The sequence below is a fragment of the Daktulosphaira vitifoliae genome, unplaced genomic scaffold, assembly GCF_025091365.1.
Source record: "Daktulosphaira vitifoliae isolate Bord-2020 unplaced genomic scaffold, ASM2509136v1 Scaffold_3, whole genome shotgun sequence".
NCBI lineage: Eukaryota > Metazoa > Arthropoda > Insecta > Hemiptera > Phylloxeridae > Daktulosphaira > Daktulosphaira vitifoliae.
The window spans coordinates 18,254,564-18,270,019 of NW_026099574.1; the positions used below are offsets into that span (position 1 = coordinate 18,254,564).

Consider the following 15,456-nt stretch of genomic DNA (forward strand, 5'->3'; position numbering starts at 1 on the left):
ATAACAGAATATAAATTATCAAATGCGTTGTATATATAATTTTTACATCACGATAATGCAACTGAGAAATAATTTTAGATGTATTCCTATCGGATTGTTAATTACTAATATAAGATATCATTTATAGTGAAAATTATTCAGCTTTCAAGGGACTGTTTAGAGAAAGTCGACGTTATCTTAAAATTGTAATCAAAATATTGAATTCTTTTCTTTAGAAAAAATTAATTCGTAAATTTGTTGGTGTAATATTTAAGTGAACTTTTTTTTAAAATAGGATCTATTTAAATTTTAAATATTAAAATTATTGTTTATGTAAAAGGAATAATTAATAAATTAAAGAGTTCTGATAAATTTTACAGAAAATAATTATATAAGTGCTATAACAATATTATTGTTCTTAGGGGTCTTAATTTTGGTTGATAAGTGATGTAAATGAAGTACATCGATTGACAACAGTAATACTTGTTTGAAAGTTACTCAATTTAAACTCAAGAAACCGATATCTTTATTCCAAAATATAATCGAAATTACTACCCCATATTTAACTAGAGAAATGCATCATTTGATTCCGTTGTGGGTGATAAAACAATTGTTATTTTTGTGGCACGAATAGTCTATAGTATTCCGCTCTATATAAGGGTAAATGGGATAACTGTTAATTCAACAATTTTCAATAAAACTGAGTACTCGATACCTATCTAAGATATTTACTATCTTGAGCAAAATCATAGATTCCTTTAACTCTTAGATTAATTTTTTACTTTTTTAATATTATTTGAAAATAAATATCAAAAACAACGCTTTTGACAGACACTTGTCTCGCCGATATGTCTTGAGCACGCCCATTGTATACCTATATCAATATGCTCATTTGAGTTTTCTTTAGTATTCTCTTTTATCTACGTTCATTACTTGTTATTATTTTTATTAAACAGTGATAATTGTAATTGATAATTCGAATATCCGTTTGAATATGTATTCTTAGATCACTAAAATACATTTAGATATGATTAAAAAAAACTAAAAGATTTTTATTTTATTGTTATATAATCATAATGAATGTTTAAGATTATAGTAGACATTTATTTCACACATAAAAATGTCCAGTTTATTGTGTAGAGATGATTTTGATGTTGGACCAAAATCAGTTATTGCTGTTGAAGATAAGTTGTGGCTAGGTACAGTTATATTTGTTATTAAAATTACAGCATTACAATATCATTTTTTTTTTTTTTGATACTTTAGTGTGTAATAATCTGACTCATGTCCAATTCATATTTCTTGTTTTGATTTAAAAAATTGATTATAGTAAAAAAAACATCAATCCACTTTTGTCTTAATAATTTATAATGATGTTCAATAAACTTAATAGTCAAAATAAAATTATTTTGGTTTTTGGAATAATATTAATATTTTACTGTAATGCTTTATTTACTAATAAATAAAAAATTACCATGACCAAACTAAAGTATGAAACCTAAATTATTTATATTTATTGATCATCTCTTTAACCTTATCTCAACGATTTGGTGTAGGATATACCATACAATGATTTCATAATATGTTGTACAGCAGTTGTTGATTTAACACAACCTCATTATGGGTAAGGGGACACGTTGTAAGTTACAGTTAAAGGTCCTCTATGGTCACCAATTTGTGAATCAACAACAAACAGCGCAGCTGAACATCAGCACTAAGACTGTGACTTAATGATTCATAGCACCACAACATGTCCTCTGTATGGAATAGTATGATATTATCAATTAATAGTGTAACTCTTTTAAAATATATATTTTTTTACATTCCTGCTGATGAGAAATTCTAATTTCTGCTTTGAATATAGGTAGGAATAAGTTATTGTTGGTTAAAATATTCGGCTGAAATATCTATTTTCTTCTGCACTATCCATTACTATACAAAATGTTTTTTTTTCTTTAGTTACATGTGTACATTTTATTTATACATATATTTTTTAGGAAATTTATCTGCTGCTATGGATCTATCTTTTTTGAAAAGCAATAATATTAATTTTATAGTTACTGTTGATTCTTGTCCTTTACCAGAAAGTATCACTAATATGAGAGATATTCATATAAAATTTATTCAAGGTAAAAAATAGAGAATTTTTAAAATTAATTATGTAAAAATAATTTACTTTAATTAATAATAAATTTATGAAAAAAAGTTATACCTTTTCAGCTATAAAGCAAAAAAAAAAACATTAATGTGTTTAATAATTATGTTTTGTTTTACAGTAACTGACTTGGAAAGTGAAGATCTTTTAAGTCATTTTGATAGTACATTCCAGTTTATCAAGGACGGTATTGAAAAAAGTTCAGTTCTTGTTCATTGGTCAGTATGTTATAATACATTTTTTTAATTTTTTAAATATAAGAGGATTGAAAAAATGTGTATATTTATGTTTATACTTCATAAAGTTTATAAATAGTCATATGGTTAATTTTAGTCATAAAATTATTTTAATTTTGAAATTGAACCCTAACCCCTTGTTATTCAGATAAAAGCTTAGATATTAATTCCTATTTAGTAATGAACAACCATACTTAATTAGCCTTGATTACACTAATAAAAGTGTCAATTTTAAAAACTATAACTTATTGGTTTTACACATAGTACACATCACAGTTATAATTTTTAAAATATAAACAATTAAAAACTTGTACCTTGAAGAATCAAACTTTTTTTTATGTTCATATAAAATAAAATATTTTAAGTTTTAAGTATTCCTTAATAATACTTTATATTATATAATTAAAGTATGTGTTATTTTGTTTATAGCTATTTTGGAGTTTCTAGAAGTTCAACCATAGTCATAGCNGTATGTGTTATTTTGTTTATAGCTATTTTGGAGTTTCTAGAAGTTCAACCATAGTCATAGCTTATTTAATGAAAAAATATGAAATAAGTTTTGGTGAAGCTCATAAAAAGTAATATAATTTTTGGTTTATCAATTCAAAACATTTTAAAATAAATAAGACAGTGATGATTTTTGAAATTTTTTAGAAATTGAAAAAAAAAAGTTAAAATTAAATACCATATAATTTTATGGTTGATTTTTTGAGTTACTGCCTTTCAAAAGTTAATTAAAATTATATATTATTTTAAATAAACTCATTTTTCGTCAAGTTATTAATTTGTAATTATATTTTAGAGTCAAATGTATAAAACCAAATGTTTCACCTAATACAGGTTTTCTTGCTCAACTTAGCCTGTATGAAATTTTAAATTGGAAAATCAATAAGGATAATTTGCAATATAAAATGTACAGACTAAAGATAGCAGCCAGAAAAGTAAAAAAAGGTTAATTTAAATGAAAATAAATAAAATATAAGTAAATTAGTGAATATAAGTTTTACAATAAAAATAATCACTCTGTATATATATATTAAAATATATTTATGATATTGTTACTATAAAATATTTTGCATTAAATTACATTTTGATATTTTAGTTAAAATACTACCACAAGATTGTATAGATGTAATAAAAAAAGATCCTTCTTTAACGTCAGCTAAACCAGATCCAAAAGTTTTTCGATGTCGAAAATGCAGGTATAATTTAAAAAATTCATGACACAATTATATTTAAAATTTATTATAAATATTTTTAAACTTTTGAAGTAATAAATACTTAACAATGTTTTTAAAGTAGTCATTTGAATAATGTTATAGTACTTTTCACCAATATTTAAAAATATTAAGATAATGTAATTAGTAGATATAGAAAATAACATAATATAACCAACAGGTATTTTCTCATTATAAATGTAAATTATTCTTTAAAAGATTCATTTTATCCCAAATAGATTTTTCATGTATAAATTTTTTGTATAAATTGGTTAATTAAAGGACATTTTATGAAGTTTTCAAACCGGCTTGTATCCATAACAAAGGTCTATTCATTGATTACCCAAAATTTTTTTCAAATTTACATTGTTAAATTTTGATTTTATTCTCATAAGATGTAGAATTTTTTTTTTATGTCTTACAAAAATTGAATTCTGGCTCTATATACACGTTTACAAACTTTAAAACAAAGAGTTTTTTTCATATTTTATAGGAATTTAAACTCTGATGACTTTCAAAACTAGTAAAGTGTATGACAAATTATTTTTTACAATACATGTTAAGGAAAGTTAAATTTGATAGGCGATTTTTGTAAAATTAAATTTATTTAACTTTTTTTTTTTAGATATTAATAATTAATATTAAACAAAATAATTTTATTTGTAGAAGAATACTAGCATTACAATCAAATCTATTACCACATTTTGCAAATGAAAAACTTTCATGGAAAGATTCAAAGTTGTCTACAAATTTCTTAGAATCTCAATTATGTTCTTCTACTTACTTTGTTGAACCTTTGTCTTGGATGTCTGTAACTCAGTCTGCAAATGGTAAAATCAACTGCCCTAAATGTCATTCTAAACTTGGGTCCTATAGTTGGACTATGGGTTGTCAATGTCAGTGTGGTGCTAAAGTATCACCAGCATTTTATTTTATACCATCTAAAGTAGACCATAGTGGTTTTTTACAAAACGTTCAATTTACAATTTAAAATCATATTGGTGTATTATACATTTGTATATTTGTGTATGAAAATGTTTATTAAATAAATAACGATTCGAGTTAGTATAATAATTATTATTAACATACTTAGGCAAAATATTTCCTGAATATCCAAGGAACAATTTTTTAAACCCTTATCTAATAAAAAAAAATTATTACTAAATCTACATTATACAATTTATACAGTTTTCAAAATCTAGAATATTGAGGGATGTACATTTTTCCTAATATCACTTAAATGAAAAAATTAATTTTTCATGAATAAGTATTTGGTGGTTTTGTAATTTATAATATAATTAGAAATACTTAGCAAAAATTAAATATTTTACAATACATATTGTGAATATTTTAAATTTTATGACACTAACACAAATAATTATGCTGCCCGAGTATGATTATACATATCATGGATTGTTGAAGAAATGAATAATACATTTTTTCTATTTATGTTATGAAAACTTTGGTTATATTACTAAAATTGTTGTATATAATTACTTTTTTTTATTGAATTTTTATTATTTTTTGACAGATATAAATGTTTTAAGAGTATCTAGAATATAATTTTTGTGATGGCGAAATTAATTTTTCATATCCTAAAATAATATATATTAAGTGTAGATAAAAGGTGTGCTATGGTGACATTATATTGTCACACATTTAATGTTTTACATTTTTGGGGGGCAATTTTTCTCTTAGTTATTTTGAAGAGTTGTTGGATATATTAAATAAGTAAAAATATGTAGAAAGTATTTTATTTTTCAAAATACAATTATTAAAAATAATAAGATGATAATCTATTATATATGTATCTATCATTTATATATTGAGTGCATATATTATTTACATATATATTTTTAACAATGTTTTTTTAACACCATCAATACTTGACCAAATTGTTTCAACATGATATTTGAAAGACTCTAAAACATTTAAAAACTCATTTATAGAACCACCAACACCAAAATAGTAGTTTTTAGCTATTAACAAAATAAATCCAGTGGGTTTTAACTTATTTTTAAACAGTTTTATTAACTTATCATATGAATTAACATTGTATATGGTTTCAGAAGTAAGGATAAGATCATATTTATCTTCATTTAAAGAATTATAAGATTCCCAATCACCACAAAAAAACTTGCATTTTGTTACATTTTTGATATTATTAAGAATAATATTATTCATAGTAATGTTAACTAAAACTTCTTTATTATAATCTTGGAAATCTACTTTCCTGGCACCAGAAATTAGAGCTAAAATACCTAGGAGACCATGACCACACCCTAAATCTAAAACTGACTTCTCTTTTAAAATATGAACATTTTTACATAAATATTTTAAAATGTCAACAGAACATTCCCATAGTTTATATCCACCTTCATAGACGCCAGGAACAAGATCAGAATTATATGTATCATTTTTCTCTAATGCATATTTAAATATGTAGTTCTCGACTGTTAAAATGCTGAATGGAACTTCTTCAGTATTAAGACTAAGAAATGGTAATTCCTCAGCTTCTAGCAGTTCTTGTTTTTCTTTATCCAAATTTGAGCATTTTGACACTTTATTATTAAAATTAAACTTAAACATCTTTTAAACTGAAAAATTTAAGATAATAAAACAAAATATTTTATAAGTATCTCTGTATATTTTAAACTACACAATATTTTTAATTAATTTAAACTTTAACATTATATTTTATGATAAAAAACTAACTTTTAAGAAAAATTGAATAAAGTCAATTTATAAATGAAAATTTAAAAATTATTGATTTTTAACTGCTAAAATACAATAAGTGTACAAATTTAATTACATACTATAAAAAGGTAATACAATTTCATATCAAATGTTTTATAATAGCAAAAATAGTTAATAATTTAACATATTTCATCATGAATAATTTTATTAATTCGGATTTTTGTAACAAAAACATTAACATTTGTTTAATAATTTGATAACTTATCACATTTTGCTTCGATGTAATTTCTAATAATACTTGGGAAAAAATTAGTAGAAATATATTATTATTCTACAATACAGCGTTTCGTAAAACATAACATAAAAAATAAATATTTTTTGGATAATTTTGTTTAGATAAAAGTTTATACCGAGATTCAAATACTTAATATATTAAAAGTTGTCTAAATATTTAGTAACAATGATAAGATAATGAAATACATATGATTTACACATTTACTTATTAAGGAGTCAATAAAAAAAATACACATTGAAAAATTAATACTTTTTCAGTTTAGTAATGAAGTTAATCTTAATTAATCCAATTCGTAATTAAAAAATAATAATAATAAACAAATTTTCAGATTGTTTCAAAATTGTTACATAATTGACTTATTATGTCAAATAGGTATATTATGTATACCCCACGATAATATGGTAATAATCATATGCAGACTTCAATTTTCTATCGAGTCCAGAAACAAATAATGCCCTAATTACTTAAACAACATTTTTAGTGTATCCTTAGGAAAACTATGTAAAAGAGGTTTCCAATTTCCACAAAAAGTTGTGTACAAGTTTCATTATGCTCCTTATTCATGACAGATTAAAATCATTGTTGTAAAACGTTTCTATAATTTTACTATGAGGTGTTTATTTTTTTTTTTTGTTTCTGTTACCACTAATTCAGCTCTCACTGGACCGATTTTTTCAAATTCAAATTAAAGAATTTGGTAGTTAGGATTGTATGATTGCGTTAGCTTCTTTGTTAGTGACACGAAAGGAGGTGCAATGGTATATGCTGCCCTCTCTCTGGGAGTCAATGAAATATGGCGTGTATTATTAATATTTCTAAATATATCAGTTTGTTTTTATTATATAAGTATGATAATATACAAGAACTTTTTTATAAAAAAATATTAGTAGTTAAATATTTTTAAAATAAAAGTTATTCAGGTAAAAATATATAAGTAGGGCGCTTTATTTAAAAAACCTAACCCGACCCCCCAAAAAATCTAGATCTGCTCTTAATTGCATAAAAAAGATCCATTATTCAATTTAGGTTTATTGCTAACTTTTCCTTTTTTTTTTTTTAAACACAAAATTTTCAAATGATTAAAGGAAAAACTATTTATAAATAATAGTCATAAATATAAATTATAAAAGTGACATCAATTAAAAGACCTGAAAAAATATTTATTTCTATGCATAGATTATAATTATTAAGATTATTATTCTGTGTAATTTTATTAATTTATAAACCGTAGCAACTAATTTTAATATATGTTAACTCTTTTAAATTTTTGTACTAAAAATCAAATTATTTATAAAATTTCAGAATTGAAAATCTCTTAATTCCTTAGAATACAGTTTTAAATAGGTTTCAATATGTAAGATTATTTTTATTTCTTATTCTTAAAAAATGACTAAGTTTGAGGATAAATGGTAATATTAAATATAAAGGAAGCTTAACTTCATTATCAAGAAATTAAATAAAAGGATTAATAAAATACAATTACATGAATACATAATTTTTAATTAATTTTTCTGAAGCACACCTTATTAATATTAGATATAAATGAAATTTTTATAAGACAATAATGAGTCTTTGGTTTAATTATATTGAAAATAAATTTTATCAATTGAAAAAATCCTAATTACAAATTTTAAATAATTTCTTCAAATTAAATATTTAAAGTTTATAGTACACACAATATGTACACTAATATATAACACATCATGAATAGAAAAGAAATTATTTCTATTATTTTCAACATTTTATCTAATCTAATTCATCTATAATGAGGAGAAAGTTATACAATTTAATGATTTAAACTATTAGTATAACCAAATCATAACTATAAGTAAAATAAATTGTTAAGAAGATCTTTTAAATTACAATATAAAATTTTTAAACCGTTTGTATATTCTTAGAGTCATCTTTACATCTAATGTTTAAAGTTATATAGTGTAATTATTAAATTATTCTATTAAAATATTTTAATTACAAAAGTAAGATAAAAAGGTCTTAAATGTCTTAATTTCTAGCGTGTTAAACTTTGATTGACAATAATATTTATTTTAACTTAACTTACACAGTTCTAATGTAATTCTTGGAAGTCTTAACATTTTGAATAATACTGCAATCAATTGTACTTATTTTTATGAAGAGAAAGAAAAAAAAATTACACACATCTTTATCCTAAAAAGAACTCTCTTCTATAGGGAAATAAAAACCGTGGAATAAATTAAAGATGTAAATATTCCTGATAACCAGCATAAGTTTAAATTTCTGTGGGTTGAATTCTCTTGACCCAAGCTTTTTATGCAACTGTTTGTGGCAGTTAAAACTTTTTAACCTGTGAACAAATAAAAAAACATTTAATCAGTAAAATGTTTACCAAATTTTCAACTATTTTCTTATTATTTAAAGCCAGTAATACAAACTAGGTTAAATACTTTATTAATTTAAGATACTATGTTGTAATATTGGCCCTAAATCTTAATTCAATAATCTTTTAATAAAGTTTAAACACATTTAAGTTGTAGTTTAAATTAACTATTAGGAATATTTAGTTCAGTTACCTTATATATTCAGTATCTTCCTCTTCCTCCTCGTCCAATTGTTCCTCTACTACCCCTAACATGAGTTACAGGGGGTCTCAAAGCTCTAGCAGGGCCAACCCTACTTCGGGGAGAACCTCTAGCATGGCTACTTTCAATGTTACCACCTCCACCACTAACAAAATTGCTGCTACTATATCCTCTATTAAAATCACTAGATCTGCTATCAAGACTACCTAAAAAAAATGAATTATTATTATTTATACAATTAGTTTAAATAAAAATTTATTTGAAAATAAATTATATTTAAGAAAAGTAAATTTTTTTACCACTATAAGGTGCAGGTCTAGAAGTTCCACTGTTTCGAATGGGTCCACTACTAAAACTTTGTGGATAATTACTGCCAAAATTATCATCCCATGCACTAGTTGATGGACCACTCCAATGTCGAGAATGTGACATAGGACCAGACTCCCAAGGATCAGGATCATTAGATCCTATAATGCAATGATACAAAAATTATTCAGTAAAATAAACACATTATAATTGACTGTTCATAAATGAAAGAAATCAAAAACTGTTGAGACACTTGTATACATGTTATCATTTAAATTAGTTAATTATCCTTGTTGTGCAAATTTTTAATTGAGAAATTCTATCTTAATTAGTTGTCATATTACATTGTTAATGTAATAGACATATTTAAAATATACATGAATTTTGATATTTGGGTATAGTTTATTATTCTCTATTCAATAATGCACTATCTAAGATATAATAAATATAATTTTAAAAACAAGAAATAGTAATGCACATGTTACTTTATGAGAGATCAAAACTTTAAAGTTAATTATCTCAAAATGTTATTTTTATGGTTTTATTGTATTGATAGTATGATCATCATTCTCCTAGCATATATATCTTATCTAATAAATTCTAATTTCTGCTTGAATATAAGTCGGAATAAGTTATTTGTGGTTAAAATATTCAGCTGAAATATGTATTTACTTCTAAACTATTATTTCTACTATAACTTTAATCTAAAAAAAAAGTGAGGGTTACATCATTTGACCTATTAAACATTGATATAATACTGTTAATAATATAAATAAGAAGATAAAAGAAATAACAAATATCATATAGCATCAAAAATTAAATCTGAGGTTATTATTTAAAAATACACCATTTGATTTCTTTATTGTCAAAATTTAGTAACTTATGTACCTCTCCAAGATCCTCCACTACTATTAGAAGGGTGACTTCTAACGCCAAAATGCCTCATTGTAGGTTCCCAAGCATTACGATTATCTCCAGCCCAATTATCAGACGAGTTATGATTTCGAGCATTTACCTTTGCCATTTCTTCTTTACTTAATGCTTTTTTCACATCAATTTTTTTCCCTTTGATAATATGAGATCCTTTTACTGCAATTAAATATAAATTATTGTAATAACACTGTGTCTATCATAATTAATAAAAAAATTTATCTAAATAATTACAGTAATGTAATAAATATATATTTTTTTTACACTAATTGATGAAAAATCTACATTTTATCATTTGTAATACATTATGTACGAGACTAGGATCTAAGCAAACCAATATGCAAAAATGGAAATTAATTTTTTATTTTTCAAATAACTACAATTGTATAATTTATTGCTAGTTGATTTACAAATAAAGTTGGATAGAAAATATGTAGGAGCAGTAATGTTGATATAATTTGAAGCTATGAAGAATTTGTAGGAATGAAAAAGGAGAGTGGACTGTATAAGGCACTCAACAATGATTAAAGCAGTAATGCATGTTTTGCTATAAATATCAAAGGAATTAATAAAATATGGTTGTTATAGTACTAATAATTTGGACAGTGATATAATAAGTTATGTAAATTAAACAAAAATTAAAAGAATACTTATCAGTTTGGATTGTTTGTAGCTGAGGTGAATGATAGATGGATGGAAAGGATATTGGATGAATGGTCGTGTAAAACTAGATGCGAAGTGTGATATATGGCAAAACCAAAATGTAATGGAGAAAGGTGTGTAAGAATCACAGGACGACAAGTTACACACAAGTCAAATATTTGCTGAAGAGCAAACAGGACAGTAATATGGGGGTGGCACTGTGTATGTGAGAGAATAAAAAATGTGCAGAAAATACATATATTGCTATGTAACCGAATATTAACTCAATTGATAGAGAGGTGGTCAAAATAACTAAGTGCCCCACTAGTCACCAGACTGTAAGTGTTGCTAAATTAAATGAAATTGCATCCATATTTGTACCTAAAAACTATAGAAAAATTAAATATGTAGACAATATGATTTAAGTTTCCTTGAAAACAAGAAGAGTTTATCTTTTAAAAGAAACCAAGATCATATTGTCAAAATTTTTGCTTTTTCTACAAGTTATTTAAAAATTTAAAAAAATTGTACTTTAAATGTACCCCAGATATTAGTGTAAAATAATACTATAATTTCAAGATTAATTTAGGTTAACTTACAACAGATTTTGTCAACTGGATCATAATCATCAAATTCTACAAAACCAAATCCTCTTTTTTTCCCAGTTTCTTTATGAACAACTAAAGCAGCTGAGGTAACATTACCATAAGAAGCAAAATATTCTTTCAAATCATCTTCTGTAATACTATCATTTAATAGACCAACAAATAATTTCTTAACAGTAGCTCCAGCTTCAGGTTTTCCAATATCCTGAAAAGATATGTCATTTATATGAATGATTTTTCCAAATACATTACTATGGTAAATACTCAAACTAGACCCTTTATAATTGGAATATTGTAAATATTATATTTTTAAATATAATTAATCTAATAAAATATATATATATATATACAGAGTGTGCCAAAAGAAAGTTCACACTTTTTTGTTTACCTGGTACAGATTTTTAAGCATACTATTTACAAGAAATTGTGACTACAAAATTGCTTTAAATCATCAAAATAATTATGAAAATTCATAAATTATTAAGTAAAATTAAAATTAAGATGGATAACCCCCCGAATTTTGAATGTAGTGGCTAGTAACAGGAAGCGATTTGTTAAAAAACGTGATTTTTTTCCACTTTTTCAATCAAAAAACCCGTCTGACTCGCCATCTGTTGTTGAAATCGTGCAGATAAATGCTGCGAAATTATCTAAACATACTACTGAGTGCAGTAAATGCACCGCTGTTGCCCAACCTCCACCGCTTCCATGCATCTGATGCGTAAAACTCGTTTCTCCAACAAGCACTATTATCATGGCAACGAAGCTAATTACTTGTTCGATTGTTATACATCTAGAGATCGTTTTATCAATCTTTGTTAAACATTGTTGGTTGGGTTGGGTTACAAACGTATTTTGTTCCTGGTTTCAAATCTGTTCATGAAGATATTTTCAACAGAATTTATTTCCAACAAGATGGTGCTCCAGCGCATTACACTAATGCGGTGAGAACGTACCTAGATGATACGTTTCAAAATCGCGTAATTGAGCGTCGGGGCAACTTAGAGTGGCCCCGAGGTCCCTAGACCTATCACTACTCGATTTTTTTTGTGGGGTTATATTAAAGATCAAGTATATAGCCGACCTTCGCGAAACCTTGAGGAGCTTAAAGAGAAAATTGAAGAGGTTTTTTCAAACTTGGAATTGAATCCAACTATGCTCAAAAATGTAATCCGTAGCATTCCTGATCGTCTACAAACTTGTTTAAATAATGATGGCAAGAATTTTGAGCATTTATTGTAATTATAACGTATATTTTTTAAAATAAACGTTGAAACATCAGTGTGAACTTACTTATGGCAAATGTGAACTTTCTTTTGGCACACCTGTATATATATATATAAAATGAAATGAAATATTCTAATTAAATCTGTATATATCAACCAATTACCCTTACTGATATTTTTATTTTGTAAAAAAACTATATTTTTATTTAAGTTTATAACAAAAATGTAGTTAATATTCACTGAACAGTCTAACAAGAAGAGGAGTTATTGAAATTTTTACATTAAATAACTTATAGTTACATATTTGAAAATGTAGGTAGTATTTTAGATATACACGGTATGGCAATTGAACAAAGATAATTTTTAATGTAACTTTTTTTAAATATATATCCTATTTCCAAACATTTCTATCTTTACTAAAATATAACAAACTATGGGAGTATAATAACATTTCTTTGCTGTATAACTAAATATATTTATATAAGAGTAACACATCCAGTTTTAACAAATGCAGCATAATTTTGAATAAATCATTTTTTCCTTTTAATTATGTGTTTATACTAAACATTAATAACTCTTTAAATATTAAATATCTGATTATTAAGTAATAAAAAAATAGATACATAAATATGACTGTTGAAAAAGTCTTGAAATCAGCCAAACTTTTAACATTTTTTTACAACAATATGATTTGTTAAATTGGCTCTAATTTATTTTATAAATTACTCAAAAATTTAATATAGTAAAATTTTCAATTCATTATTATATAATAATATAAATATATTATTTTAAAGTATATAGAATTAACAAGCAAAAGACAACATTAAAGCAAAAACGCACAGTGAAATATAAAAAAAAAATTAATTGATTAATTGACTAAAGTAAATAAATTTTATTTTACATACAGATTTAGGTACAGCTCTTTTAGGTTCTACTGTTCTCCCATCAATTTTATGTGGCCGTGCTGCTTGTGCATCATCAACCATATGAGCTGCAGCATAAGTTATAAAACCAAATCCTCTAGAGCGTTTGGTTTGCTGATCTTTCATAACAACAACATCCATTATTTCACCCCATTGTTCAAAATATTTTTTAAGATTTTCATCAGTTGTCTTATAATCTAAACCACCAACAAAAAGTTTACGAAGATGCTCTGGCTCTCTCTGGAAAAAAATTTTCATTAATATTTAGGCATTCAAATTTATGTTGATGAATAATTAATTAAAATCTATTATAAAATTACAATAATATATACATATAGTGTTTAGTTTATCATAAACTACTTAATTCTCAAAATAAACACAATATTGAAAAAATGTTTTTTTTAGTTACATATATATCTTGATTTATTAGATAATAATGTAATTAGGAAAATGACTGATGGATAACAATTTATCGCCAAGCACTCTAAAAGTTTTCTCATATTTACACCATCAACTGCATCCATTCTCACCTTCAGATATATCTTTAAATTGTTAATAACTTATTTATCAAATAAGTTAGCAAGTTATGTAAGTTGCCATTTAAAAAAATAAAATTGACATCCCTTTAAGTTATAAGGGATGATTCTACAAATCAAATTATAGCTTATAAATTAAGAAAAACATGGCATTAAAAGAAACCAAAAAATAATCATTCTGTATATTTCTTAATTTATCAGCTATTAATTACTCTTTAACATCATCTTCTATAACTTATTAGAATGTAAATTAAATTTTTTTTAAATAGCAATCTACATATTTAACTAGCTTATAAAATAGGAAATTATCTAATTAAGAAAATTATGGATCAATAACAACTTTTGGACCAATTCATTAGAAGTTATGATGATTTTAAAAAATAGACTAGGGAGAGGCTCAATAATGCTCAAGGATATAAATAGTCACATTTATACCTTAAAACCAATTTTTTTTAATAATATATTTATTTATGAGAAATTGAGTGGTTGTCTATATCAAACGGATATTCCTGTGTCATTTATTGGTTTTAATATACTTACTTTGTCTAAAATTATTTTTTAATAGAATATCAAGTTATTTGAATACAAATTTATAAATATCAAACTTATACTAATTACTAAAAATTATATAAAAATACAATAAAGTTTATTAGAAATGCCTGCATAATATACTCTGTCTAAATTAAAATATGCTGTTAAAAATTTAATAGCATAATGTGTCTACATAAAAATGTAGATACTACTATAAAAAAAATCTCAATAAAAATACTTAAAATAAATTATTTTTATTAAATAAATAAATATATAAAGTTATTTTACCATTATGTAAGCTGATGCGGCAACAAAACACAAGGTGTTATAATAATAATGAGTAGCAATTTAGATGTACCAAAGAAAAGTACAAATGAAAACAATTGCTTACGACTGACTATGTCAAAGGTTAATAAATAATATATTTTGTTTCTAAAAATGATACAAATTAAGTAGATCACAATGATAGTAGCAAAAAGTAAACAACAATTATAACGGAACTGTATATATTATGTCGAACACAAATAGTAAATATTTAGACTTTCAGCTGCCGTCTACGTCATGAAAAATATCAGAGAAGATGCATCTTGTGCATATTAAAATAGTGATTAGTGATTAGT

General features: G+C 24.3%; 3 protein-coding genes across 9 annotated transcripts; 1 reads left to right on the forward strand and 2 right to left on the reverse strand.

Annotated features, from left to right (window-relative positions):
* Positions 1-49: 49 nt before the first annotated feature.
* On the forward strand, positions 50-4,578 carry LOC126903047 (dual specificity protein phosphatase MPK-4-like). Of its 6 annotated transcripts, none has more exons than XM_050680966.1 (8): positions 57-185; positions 1,069-1,178; positions 1,977-2,108; positions 2,256-2,352; positions 2,862-2,948; positions 3,173-3,321; positions 3,473-3,572; positions 4,254-4,578. In XM_050680966.1, the coding sequence occupies exons 2-8, from the start codon at positions 1,100-1,102 to the stop codon at positions 4,576-4,578; spliced, it is 969 nt and encodes a 322-aa protein (XP_050536923.1). In that variant the 5' UTR covers positions 57-185; positions 1,069-1,099. The 6 variants fall into 6 exon arrangements, with proteins under 6 accessions (XP_050536927.1, XP_050536923.1, XP_050536928.1 ...); XM_050680967.1 differs by lacking the exon at positions 57-185 and adding an exon at positions 1,536-1,748 and having other exon boundaries at positions 226-1,178; XM_050680968.1 differs by lacking the exon at positions 57-185 and adding an exon at positions 1,536-1,738 and having other exon boundaries at positions 227-1,178.
* Positions 4,242-6,529, reverse strand: LOC126903048 (histidine protein methyltransferase 1 homolog). 2 transcript variants are annotated; one of them, XM_050680972.1, is made up of 2 exons: positions 6,404-6,529; positions 4,242-6,184 (listed from the first exon to the last, which is right to left on the reverse strand). In XM_050680972.1, exon 2 carries the CDS (start codon positions 6,174-6,176, stop codon positions 5,430-5,432), a length of 747 nt encoding a protein of 248 aa, XP_050536929.1. In that variant the 5' UTR covers positions 6,177-6,184; positions 6,404-6,529; the 3' UTR covers positions 4,242-5,429. The 2 variants fall into 2 exon arrangements, with proteins under 2 accessions (XP_050536929.1, XP_050536930.1); XM_050680973.1 differs by lacking the exon at positions 6,404-6,529 and adding an exon at positions 6,303-6,395.
* A 1,914-nt stretch (positions 6,530-8,443) lies between these two features.
* On the reverse strand, positions 8,444-15,432 carry LOC126900190 (heterogeneous nuclear ribonucleoprotein A1, A2/B1 homolog). The gene is made up of 7 exons (XM_050675697.1): positions 15,125-15,432; positions 13,752-14,009; positions 11,615-11,825; positions 10,332-10,532; positions 9,437-9,604; positions 9,129-9,343; positions 8,444-8,902 (listed from the first exon to the last, which is right to left on the reverse strand). Exons 1-6 carry the CDS (start codon positions 15,125-15,127, stop codon positions 9,138-9,140), a joined length of 1,047 nt encoding a protein of 348 aa, XP_050531654.1. The 5' UTR covers positions 15,128-15,432; the 3' UTR covers positions 8,444-8,902; positions 9,129-9,137.
* Positions 15,433-15,456: the final 24 nt, after the last annotated feature.

Excerpts from the sequence above, each read along its gene's own strand:
- LOC126903047 (XM_050680966.1), top strand. The coding sequence starts at position 1,100 with ATGTCCAGTTTATTGTGTAGAGATGATTTTGATGTTGGACCAAAATCA. Across the intron at positions 1,179-1,976 it reads TGAAGATAAGTTGTGGCTAG|GAAATTTATCTGCTGCTATG; the intron begins GTACAGTTATAT and ends TATATTTTTTAG. Across the intron at positions 3,573-4,253 it reads TTTCGATGTCGAAAATGCAG|AAGAATACTAGCATTACAAT; the intron begins GTATAATTTAAA and ends TTTTATTTGTAG.
- LOC126903048 (XM_050680972.1), bottom strand. The coding sequence starts at position 6,176 with ATGTTTAAGTTTAATTTTAATAATAAAGTGTCAAAATGCTCAAATTTG.
- LOC126900190 (XM_050675697.1), bottom strand. Across the intron at positions 10,533-11,614 it reads TCCAGTTGACAAAATCTGTT|TAAAAGGATCTCATATTATC; the intron begins GTAAGTTAACCT and ends ATTTAATTGCAG. Across the intron at positions 9,344-9,436 it reads TAGACCTGCACCTTATAGTG|GTAGTCTTGATAGCAGATCT; the intron begins GTAAAAAAATTT and ends CATTTTTTTTAG.